Below are 12,738 nucleotides of genomic sequence, written 5' to 3' on the forward strand. Positions count from 1 at the left end.
TAGTTGAGGCAGAGACGTGTGGTTATCTCACCACAGCAGATAGTTGAGGCAGAGACGTGTGGTTATCTCACCACAGCAGATAGTTGAGGCAGAGACGTGTGGTTATCTCACCACAGCAGATAGTTGAGGCAGAGACGTGTGGTTATCTCACCACAGCAGATAGTTGAGGCAGAGACGTGTGGTTATCTCACCACAGCAGATAGTTGAGGCAGAGGCGTGTGGTTATCTCACCACAGCAGATAGTTGAGGCAGAGACGTGTGGTTATCTCACCACAGCAGATAGTTGAGGCAGAGGCGGGTGGTTATCTCACCACAGCAGATAGTTGAGGCAGAGACGTGTGGTTATCTCACCACAGCAGATAGTTGAGGCAGAGACGTGTGGTTATCTCACCACAGCAGATAGTTGAGGCAGAGACGTGGGGTTATCTCACCACAGCAGATAGTTGAGGCAGAGACGTGTGGTTATCTCACCACAGCAGATAGTTGAGGCAGAGACGTGTGGTTATCTCACCACAGCAGATAGTTGAGGCAGAGACGTGTGGTTATCTCACCACAGCAGATAGTTGAGGCAGAGACGTGTGGTTATCTCACCACAGCAGATAGTTGAGGCAGAGACGTGTGGTTATCTCACCACAGCAGATAGTTGAGGCAGAGACGTGTGGTTATCTCACCACAGCAGATAGTTGAGACAGAGACGTGTGGTTATCTCACCACAGCAGATAGTTGAGGCAGAGACGTGTGGTTATCTCACCACAGCAGATAGTTGAGGCAGAGACGTGTGGTTATCTCACCACAGCAGATAGTTGAGGCAGAGACGTGTGGTTATCTCACCACAGCAGTCACGCCGAGATTTACGGTGCGTGTTTTAAATTACCCACAGGACAGATTAGACCGTGAGTTACAGGGCCAAACGAGTACGGAACATGGCGCTTTACACATGTTTATGGTGAACTTATCCATGTTTAAACCATTTCAGATAAGCAAGCAGGAAATATTAAAAGGGATCGAATTGATAGCAGGGCTATGGTAAGTAAAAGCCGCTAGTTAAGTCATGGTAATGTCCATATTAAACACCCCATGCCGTGAAAACAAACGTAAAATCGACTCTGTGAAGTGAACGGAAGCGGACAGAAATTAATTAAACTACCGAAAAGACACCGATTTCTTGTGGTTGGGGGTGTATCGTGAAGCATGAGTAGCCTACAATTCGTGAAGCGTGAGTAACCTACAATAGATGACGATAAGGACATACCCGCTGAGCGCTTCCAAGCCTTCCACAGGTCGTCCACGCTGATGAGCTTGTCGTTGTTGTGGAACAGTGCCTGACGCTCGAAACCATCGGTGTACTGGAGCTCGTCACGGAGGAACTGGGAAGACAATACGTTAGGGTTAGGTGCTAGAGGTGGCTAAGTGGAACACAATAAGTTAGGGTTAGGTACAATAGGGGGATAAGTGGAACACAATAAGTTAGGGTTAGGTACAATAGGGGGATAAGTGGAACAAAATAAGTTAGGGTTAGGTACAATAGGGGGATAAGTGGAACAAAATAAGTTAGGGTTAGGTACTAGAGGTGGCTAAGTGGAACACAATAAGTTAGGGTTAGGTACAATAGGGGGATAAGTGGAACACAATACATTAGGCTTAGGTACAATAGGGGGATAAGTGGAACAAAATATGTTAGGGTTAGGTGCTAGAGGTGGCTAAGTGGAACACAATAAGTTAGGGTTAGGTACAATAGGGGGATAAGTGGAACAAAATATGTTAGGGTTAGGTACTAGAGGGGGATAAGTGGAACACAATAAGTTAGGGTTAGGTACAATAGGGGGATAAGTGGAACAAAATATGTTAGGGTTAGGTACTAGAGGGGGATAAGTGGAACACAATAAGTTAGGGTTAGGTACAATAGGGGGATAAGTGGAACAAAATAAGTTAGGGTTAGGTACAATAGGGGGATAAGTGGAACAAAATAAGTTAGGGTTAGGTACAATAGGGGGATAAGTGGAACAAAATACGTTAGGGTTAGGTAAAATAGGGGGATAAGTGGAACAAAATATGTTAGGGTTAGGTACAATAGGGGGATAAGTGGAACAAAATATGTTAGGGTTAGGTGCTAGAGGGGGATAAGTGGAACAAAATATGTTAGGGTTAGGTACAATAGAGGGATAAGTGGAACAAAATATGTTAGGGTTAGGTGCTAGAGGGGGATAAGTGGAACAAAATATGTTAGGGTTAGGTGCTAGAGTTGGCTAAGTGGAACAAAATATGTTAGGGTTAGGTGCTAGAGGGGGATAAGTGGAACAAAATATGTTAGGGTTAGGTAAAATAGGGGGATAAGTGGAACAAAATATGTTAGGGTTAGGTGCTAGAGGGGGATAAGTGGAACAAAATATGTTAGGGTTAGGTAAAATAGGGGGATAAGTGGAACAAAATATGTTAGGGTTAGGTACAATAGGGGGATAAGTGGAACAAAATACGTTAGGGTTAGGTGCTAGAGTTGGCTAAGTGGAACAAAATATGTTAGGGTTAGGTACTAGAGGGGGATAAGTGGAACAAAATATGTTAGGGTTAGGTACTAGAGGGGGATAAGTGGAACAAAATATGTTAGGGTTAGGTACTAGAGGGGGATAAGTGGAACAAAATATGTTAGGGTTAGGTACAATAGGGGGATAAGTGGAACAAAATATGTTAGGGTTAGGTACTAGAGGGGGATAAGTGGAACAAAATATGTTAGGGTTAGGTACAATAGGGGGATAAGTGGAACAAAATACGTTAGGGTTAGGTGCTAGAGTTGGCTAAGTGGAACAAGATATGTTAGGGTTAGGTGCTAGAGTTGACTTTAAGTTTGGGGAGGAAATACGTGCTCTCATCTATTATTGGGAGGAGGGAATAGTCATATACATTACAATTGGGAATAGGGGTGTTCATATCCATAGCTGAGGGGTATATGGGTGTTAACAGCCACTACAGGAATCGAGGCTTATAAATGAAGAAGAACGAGGGAATGGGGGATGTTCACATTCAACAATAGAGTAAGATAAGGGATGTTCAATTTTTCACTTGGAATAGAAAATATGGGTGGTCACATCAATCAGAGGAGGGTGGGGGGGGGGGGGTATGGTATTCAGATCCTGTACAAGAAGGTGGAAATAGAACATATAGTAAGAGAAGACCATGCTCATAAAAAGTCACATTTTTTCCACACAGAGGTAGGGTGGATTGTGTAGCTTGAGCTACGCCTTGGAGGAAATCAAAGTTAAAAGGAAATAAACTTTAACAGAAAAACTTTACTTAAGCTGTAAAACAGAATACCTTTACTCACACAGAAAACTTATTTCAAAACGAATTTACTTAAATAGAAAGGCGAATCTACTATTTTATCAAGCAAGACAAATTGGAAATATATAAATGAAATATAAATGCGGGTTTTACACTAATCACATAAGACATGCATGTATGGAAGTGTCGATATATGTGTATGTATACAATTAAGTGTGCATGTGTATTTACGTATGAATATGTGTGTGTGTGTGTACGTGAATGAGTGCGTGTATCTTTGTTATGAGACACCAGTACAAAAAAGTCAAACAACGAACACTGCCTTTATCATTCGTCGACTAAGCAAAAAAAAAAAAAAAAAAAAGAAAGAAAACCAGATGGGAAAATACAGTAGACTACAACACACACACATCACACTGTAACCCACAGTGACAAGCCGACGATACCCTACACTCTTATTGCAGGAGTTGGTGAGGATGAAAACAAACGTAGAGAAAACAAATAAAAAAGCCACGGGATAGCCATTTCATTAATGAACATAAAAATGAACGGCTTTCTCCATTCCAAAGATCCCGCCTATAAGAATAAATAAATTACGTTAAAGACGGAAGGAAAGGAGAATTTTATAGAACTTTCGATGGTGTACACAATACACGTATCAGCTGATGTACACAATACACGTATCAGTCGGTGTACACAATACACGTATCAGCCGGTGTACACAATACACGTATCAGCCGGTGTACACAATACACGTATCAGCCGGTGTACACAATACACGTATCAGCCGATGTACACAATACACGTATCAGCCGGTGTACACAATACACATAGCCGATGTACACAATACACGTATCAGCCGGTGTACACAATACACGTATTAGCCGGTGTACACAATACACATAGCCGATGTACACAATACACATAGCCGTTGTACACAATACACGTATCGAGGAAACGTTCCCACACCTTCCACAGGTGGGTGAGACCCCACCCCTCCCCCCCCCCCCTAGCTGACCAAAAACAAAACGTCCCTTCTTAGCTTACCAGCGAATTAAATTATTCATCATTAGAAAAAATAAATATTTTTCTTATTGCTCCAAAATCTACAGGACAATCACCTCTTGATCTCATCTTACAATTAGCGGTTAGATTTGTTTATAAATTTTTACTAACAGGCACAAGTATAGGGATGGGTGTGTATTTAGATAAGGAAAATATCTAAGTATAAAAATAAAATCTAAGCATTATAAAATTAGCCTCGTTATAGTTGTTTTCTTGTGTTTACCACTAAAACATTAAAATAAGCGCCTGTTGAGAACAAATACACATGAACTAGTAAATCAATAATGCTGGCTGAACTAGGACAGTGGATATACTAAAGTAAGATACTGGATAAGCTAACTAGGGCAGTGGATAGGCTGACTAGGGCAGTGGATAGGCTGAACTAGGGTAGTGGATAGGCTAAGGCTAACTAGGACAGTGGATAGGCTGAACTAGGGCAGTGGATAGACTGAACTAGAACAGTGGATAGACTGAACTAGGGCAGTGGATAGACTGAACTAGGGCAGTGGATAGACTGAACTAGGACATTAGATAGACTGAACTAGGACAGTGGATAGACTGAACTAGGACAGTGGATAGACTGAACTAGGACATTAGATAGACTGAACTAGGACAGTGGATAGACTGAACTAGGACAGTGGATATGCTAAAGTAGGACAGTGGATAGACTGAACTAGGACATTAGATAGACTGAACTAGGACAGTGGATAGACTGAACAAGGACAGTGGATATGCTAAAGTAGGACAGTGGATAGACTAAACTAGGACAGTGGATAGGCTGAACTAGGACACTGGATATGCTTTAGTAGGACACTGTGGATAGACTGAACTAGGACACTGGATAGGCTGACTAGGGCAGTGGATAGGCTGAACTATGACATTAGATAGACTGAACTAGGACAGTGGATAGACTGAACTAGGACAGTGGATAGACTGAACTAGGACAGTGGATAGACTGAACTAGGACAGTGTATAGACTGAACTAGGACAGTGGATAGGCTAACTAGGACATTAGATAGACTGAACTAGAACAGTGGATAGGCTGACTAGGACAGTGGATAGACTGAACTAGGACATTAGATAGACTGAACTAGGACATTAGATAGACTGAACTAGGACATTAGATAGACTGAACTAGGACATTAGATAGACTGAACTAGAACAGTGGATAGACTGAACTTGGACATTAGATACACTGAACTAGGACAGTGGATAGGCTGACTAGGACAGTGGATAGACTGAACTAGGACAGTGGATAGGCTGAACTAGGACATTAGAAAGACTGAACTAGGACAGTGGATAGACTGAACTAGGACAGTGGATAGGCTGAACTAGGACAGTGGATAGACTGAACTAGGACATTAGATAGACTGAACTAGGACAGTGGATAGACTGAACTAGGACAGTGGATAGACTGAACTAGGACAGTGGATAGACTGAACTAGGACAGTGGATAGACTGAACTAGGACAGTGGATGGACTGAACTAGGACAGTGGATAGACTGAACTAGGACATTAGATAGACTGAACTAGGGCAGTGGATATGCTGAACTAGGACAGTGGATAGGCTGAACTAGGACAGTGGATAGACTGAACTAGGACATTAGATAGACTGAACTAGGACATTAGATAGGCTGAACTAGGACAGTGGATAGACTGAACTAGGGCAGTGGATAGGCTGACTAGGACAGTGGATAGATTGAACTAGGACAGTGGATAGACTGAACTAGGACAGTGGATAGACTGAACTAGGACGGTGGATAGACTGACAAGGACATTGGAGACATAGCTGACTATGACACTTGAATCAGATAAAAACTGTTGTTAGATGATAACATTTGTTACAAAACGTCGATCGACAAAAGCAGGAAATGTGTGAGAGAAGATAATAATATAGCTCTTTAGAAGAAGAAAAAAAACCTAGCCATAAACTTAAAAACTGCCTGTGAAATATCTGCAATGAAAGATCTGCCCAGGACAGAGAAAACACCCTCAAGCAAACAGGGAAGGAAAGCTTAGCATACAACCCCGTTTTTGTAGCCAAGCCATGAAATTTTAATTGCCTGTTGAATAAGTGTAATGAATGTTCTGTTACAAACAGACAAAAAACACCCTCTAGCAAACAGCGAGTCCTCATGAAAAAAAAATATATCTTAGCATATTTGCCACACAAAAAAAAAGCGGATCTTGAGAAGGTTTACAATTCAAGAAATTAACTTTCAAAAATTACCCGTACCAACTCAATAAAACACTAGACTTGTAAAAACAACCAAAGGGGCATTAAGATACAAGAAAAATAAAATAAAAGAAATCATTATGGCACCGTACATTTTCTAGAGTAAAATAGATAAATCAGCAAAGCTAATAAAATAGATATACCTGCAACGTTGCGTCAGAATGCCACACATTCCTTTATATATAAAAAAAGAAAACCAACCGGCAATGTATCAGACAACCGATATGTTACAGCATAAAAATTCACACACCTCATTGAGGAACACACACGATTTTATAAAATTTTAAAAATATAGTTCACCAGAAAGAAAGAAGTGAGTATAGGTAAGGCTTACATATTTCTTCAAGACTCGGATGTCAAGCTGCAGGACTCCGAAGAAAACAACGATGTAGAACACAAGATACTTGAGCTTGTACGGCTCGACTTTCACGCGGACCTCCTTGGGGTTGTCCAGTGGCTTGTCCAGGGACTTAGCCAGGGCGTCGTTGGCCTCCAGCCTGCTGTAGATGTCCAGTCGGCTGGAGGACAGTCCCACATACGAGGACTGGGACCTGCTCCTACACCGGCCAGTCTGAACCAACAGGTTTTTCGTGCAGCCCATTCTAACGCCAGGACTAGCGAAATTTGACATCGGGTGAAAACTAAAGGAAACTGTCTGCACGGAATGAGAACTTAATCCAACAGATCTCTCCCACTATAACAGATTATCATTCACCTGATGTTTAGTCTAAAATAAAAATAAAATACATAACTAAAATATAACTTTAAAAAAATAATATTTGTATCGCAATAAGCTATAAAACAGATAGATTAACCTCACTGCGGCTACCATTTGTATTTGTATCGCATCAACTTACTAACACCGATTTAAAAAAAAAAAGATTTTACAATACTGAAATGTATAAAAACCGAAAAATATAAAGATCTATACCATCTATAGATTGCTATCTTATCCTAAAAAGTAACCATCAATAAAATTTGTATCGGTATTCAAAAGCGCATTTAAATTGACTGCATTATCTAAATCTAAATCAAACTGACAATTTTCTGCTGAATAAACCTTTTCGATGAGCTACCCCTTACTGTAGACGACAGAGCTACCCCTTACTGTAGACGACGAGCTACCCCTTACTGTAGACGACAAGCATCACATCCTTGCTGCCATGGGTGGTGACTGACTGGACCTAGCGGCTCCCTGCTCCAAGTGCCAGCAGGTACTGCCCGCCCCCAGGTTCTTATCGTCCACACCCTGCGGCCCCGGGGATTGAAGGTCAGCCCAGCCCTGCTCGCCTATACTTCGTGTTTGTTTTTCTCTAGCCTATGATTAATTATGTATCCTTTTATAAGGACAAATGGATGCCGCATTATCCCCCTTTCAGCGAGGCCATAACTTTGACAAATCGGGACACATGTATGTGATGGTAAGCAGAAAAACAAGGGGAAATACGTATATACTGCACAATTCAAACGCAGTTCACTGTAAACAGAAATGACGTAAAAATTACTCCTTATGATCGAATATCCAATCTGTCCTATTTCATAAAACCAAATTTTTTTTTCAAAATAACCTAAAATAGTATTTGCCACAACAAAATCAAGATCTAATAAAGAAATAAAAAACTTAATTGCTAAAGAATAACTAATTTGGTACAACCAAATATCAATTTATAATATAGTTTCTAACCACGAATAATATCAATAATATCACACTCTAATTCCCTACACTAAACACAAAATCAAACAAACAACAATAATGTGTCTGCGCTAGATCGGCCATCCTAATCCCAGTGAACGCGGATATTGAGTTAAAAAAAAAACGTCAATCCGAGTCAACTGAACAAAGATAAATCTGCTGGAGATTCTACTCAACAACAACACACACACACAAACAATACTCAAGACATGAATCCAGTCCCACTACACTTAACAGGCCGCCGCCTTTATCGTCCACTGTGTCTTATATACCAACCCAGATTTGGCTGACCATCAAAACAAACGTACATGTGTATCACAAGACAGTACTCGAGTCGTACAAGATGACACCCACCCGCACTTCACCTCAACGATATTTTCTTTAGACAGCAGCAAATATTTATCATACCATAACGTGGTCCACATAATCCAGTGACCAGCATACCTTGTCTGACAAACAGCACGACAACTATTTGATACCACGATGGCGATTGTGTAATACATCTGTCAATATTGACATCAGCATCTGTGGTGTAGACCCTCCACCCCCCACCCCGCTGGTCTTGATGCTGATGTTAACCCCCACCATTAAAATAACAGTGAGTGAGTTGGGTGTCAGTTCAACGTTAGAAAGAATTGAAAGTCCTCAAGAAAAACAAATTACACTCGTAGAGGTTAATGAACAACTGAAATTTGGTTTATGGTCACCGGAATACAAACTGAATGAATGTAACTTTTAAAAAAATATTTAACACAATGAATAGAGCGAAAAGTGGATAATATATGTTTACACACTGAATACTTAAGCGCTGCCACGCTTATACTTGTTTAGTATCTTTTACTTTCTCTCTTTTTAGTGAATTTATAAAATTTCATTAAAATCTTTATATATATATATATATATATATATATATATATATATATATATATATATATATATATATATATATATATATATATATATATATATATATATATATTATACTAGGAATACGAATCGAGTGTATAAATCGAGACACTAGGTCAGTTATATTAGTAATACTTAAAATCGAATTTTTAAATTAATTTTTTAAAAGTTAATCATCTTTGTTAAAATTAAATCACACTGCATTATCACAGATTGAAAAACATGTCAAGTTTGGAAGAAAGCGGTTCGGTATTAATGGGTGACATTTCAATCTCAAGATTCCATTTATGACTGACGGCATTAGGGACGAGGCACTGAGCAAGCAAGAGAAATCATGTTTAACAAAAGCTCACTATAAGTTAATTTGATATATTGCTTAACTAATAAGAATAAACGATGCACTCAGCATATTTAATATCTAATGATCAGGTTCCCAGTAATTACAAAACACTTTTTAAGTTTTCAATTTGACGTACCTGGTTGTGTCCTATGATGACGCAAAGTATGACGTCAACACAAGTAAAAGAAAAAATCTTAGCCACGCTAAATAAATGACGCTATTAATCGATTGCGGACAAAACAAAGACATTTCGGGAGACAGGAGGAAGAACATATGTTTTAGAGAGATTCTGGAGACTATTTAGAAGTGTTTCCGTACAAAAGGGCTTCCCACGAGGGAAGCTATTTGATAGGAGTGGCGGACAACTTAGGAATGGACAGTCAAGATACGTACGGCGATTGTTAGACACGACATTAGCTAAAGGTGTTATAAACCCAATACAATAGAGAGGTGGTACCAACCCAGTACAACCAGAGAGGTGGTAACAACCCAGTACAACCAGAGAGTGGTACCAACCCAGTACAAATAGAGAGGTGGTACCAACCCAGTACAACCAGAGATGGTACCAACCCAGTACAACCAGAGAGGTGGTAACAACCCAGTACAACCAGAGAGGTGGTACCAACCCAGTACAACAGAGAGGTGGTACCAACCCAGTACAACCAGAGAGGTGGTACCAACCCAATACAGCCCGACCCAGTACAACCAGAGGTGGTACCAACCCAGTACAACAGAGAGGTGGTACCAACCCAATACAGCCCGACCCAGTACAACCAGAGGTGGTACCAACCCAGTACAACAGAGAGGTGGTACCAACCCAATACAGCCCGACCCAGTACAACCAGAGGTGGTACCAACCCAGTACAACAGAGAGGTGGTACCAACCCAATACAGCCCGACCCAGTACAACCAGAGAGGTGGTACCAACCCAGTACAACCCGACCCAGTACAACCAGAGATGTACCAACCCAGTACAACCAGAGAGGTGGTACCAACCCAGTATAACCCAACCCAGTACAACCAGAGAGGTGGTACCAACCCAGTACAACCAGAGAGGTGGTACCGACCCAGTACAACCAGAGGTGGTACCAACCCAGTACAACAGAGAGGTGGTACCAACCCAGTACAACAGAGAGGTGGTACCAACCCAGTACAACCACAGAGGTGGTACCAACCCAGTACAACCAGAGAGGTGGTACCAACCCAGTACAACCACAGAGGTGGTACCAACCCAGTACAACCAGAGAGGTGGTACCAACCCAGTACAACCAGAGGTGGTACCAACCAGTACAACCAGAGAGGTGGTACCAACCCAGTACAACCAGAGAGGTGGTACCAACCCAGTACAACCAGAGAGGTGGTACCAACCCAGTACAAGGGGGAAGGTACCAACCCAGTACAACCAGAGGTGGTACCAACCAAGTACAACAGAGAGGTGTTACCAACCCAGTACAACAGATAGGTGGTACCAACCCAGTACAACCACAGAGGTGGTACCAACCCAGTACAACCAGAGAGGTGGTACCAACCCAGTACAACCAGAGAGGTGGTACCAACCCAGTACAACCACAGAGGTGGTACCAACCCAGCACAACCAGAGAGGTGGTACCAACCCAGTACAACCAGAGAGGTGGTACCAACCCAGTACAACCACAGAGGTGGTACCAACCCAGTACAACCAGAGAGGTGGTACCAACCCAGTACAACCAGAGAGGTGGTACCAACCCAGTACAACCAGAGAGGTGGTACCAACCCAGTACAACCAGAGAGGTGGTACCAACCCAGTACAACCAGAGAGGTGGTACCAACCCAGTACAAGGGGGAAGGTACCAACCCAGTACAACAGAGAGGTGGTACCAACCCAGTACAACCAGAGAGGTGGTACCAACCAAGTACAACCAGAGAGGTGGTACCAACCCAGTACAACCAGAGAGGTGGTACCAACCCAGTACAACCAGAGAGGTGGTACCAACCCAGTACAACCAGAGAGGTGGTACCAACCCAGTACAACCACAGAGGTGGTACCAACCCAGTACAACCAGAGGTGGTACCAACCAAGTACAACCAGAGAGGTGGTACCAACCCAGTACAACCAGAGAGGTGGTACCAACCCAGTACAACCAGAGAGGTGGTACCAACCAAGTACAACCAGAGAGGTGGTACCAACCCAGTACAACCAGAGAGGTGGTACCAACCCAGTACAACCAGAGAGGTGGTACCAACCCAGTACAACAACAGAGGTGGTACCAACCCAGTACAACAACAGAGGTGGTACCAACCCAGTACAACCAGAGAGGTGGTACCAACCCAGTACAACCACAGAGGTGGTACCAACCCAGTACAACCACAGAGGTGGTACCAACCCAGTACAACCAGAGAGGTGGTACCAACCCAGTACAACCAGAGATGGTACCAACCCAGTACAACCAGAGAGGTGGTACCAACCCAGTACAACCAGAGAGGTGGTGCCAACCCAGTACAACCAGAGAGGTGGTGCCAACCCAGTACAACCCGACCCAGTACAACCAGAGAGGTGGTTTATTAAAGTACAATTGTTTTTTTTTTAAATACACACATTGGTGCGTAGTCTGACGCAATGACTGTTAACCGTAAGTGCCATGATTTTGTAACTAGTCCCTCTGTGAGCAACATGACGTCATTGACCACTTCCGGGAATGCTTTTCACTTTTGTACTGTTGGTTTCTTTTTTATGTCTTTTTACAAAGTCTGTGGAAGACACTTGTTGCAACCCCCCCCCCCCAATGAAATTTTTTGTTGTGTAGAGGATGGAGTAAAATCGATGGTTGGGTGGGGAGTGAGCTAAAACATTCCTATACCTTAGAGTCGTGTATACAGATTAAATGTTCTACAGATAAGGTCTACAGATTTTAACCCATCGAAGGTTAAGGGAGATGGGCTGTTTTATTCAGTCCCCGAATGCAACATTCGATGCCTTGTGTAAACTATAAGGGCGTGGCAACCTTTCAGTAATCCACAAAGTAGACACTAGGGGTAGAGAATAGCATAGAGTACTATTTGCATGGTCTGTTAGACTCGACTGAATCGATATTTTTTAGAGAAGTCAAACGTATTTCAGACTAAATCAATGCCGACATTTTAGGGAAAAAAGGGCAGTTAAAACAGCCCGATAAAAGAAATTCAGAGGGTAGTGTTCCCGAAATTATGGCTTCCGACAATACGGCTGTAATAAATTGTCCGTTT

At 42.1% G+C, this 12,738-nt stretch overlaps 2 protein-coding genes across 8 annotated transcripts in view; one reads left to right on the top strand and one right to left on the bottom strand.

Annotated features, from left to right (window-relative positions):
* LOC131938545 (stromal interaction molecule 1) overlaps positions 1-12,738 on the bottom strand; it is a 66,618-nt gene that overhangs the window by 33,429 nt on the left and 20,451 nt on the right. For 6 of the 7 annotated variants that reach the window (XM_059296672.1, XM_059296646.1, XM_059296662.1 and 3 more), the window contains exon 3: positions 1,253-1,367. In XM_059296672.1, the coding sequence (XP_059152655.1) occupies positions 1,253-1,367 (115 nt within the window). Of the gene's footprint in view, positions 1-1,252; positions 1,368-6,911; positions 7,305-7,709; positions 7,839-12,738 lie in introns of those variants that run through there. The other variant, XM_059296629.1, reaches the window with a different exon arrangement.
* LOC131938609 (sequestosome-1) overlaps positions 1-12,738 on the top strand; it is an 80,624-nt gene that overhangs the window by 20,381 nt on the left and 47,505 nt on the right. The window lies entirely within an intron of this gene.

Source organism: Physella acuta, unplaced genomic scaffold (assembly GCF_028476545.2).
Source record: "Physella acuta isolate Inbredline_101_S28 unplaced genomic scaffold, ASM2847654v3 ptg000017l, whole genome shotgun sequence".
NCBI classification, from domain to species: domain Eukaryota; kingdom Metazoa; phylum Mollusca; class Gastropoda; family Physidae; genus Physella; species Physella acuta.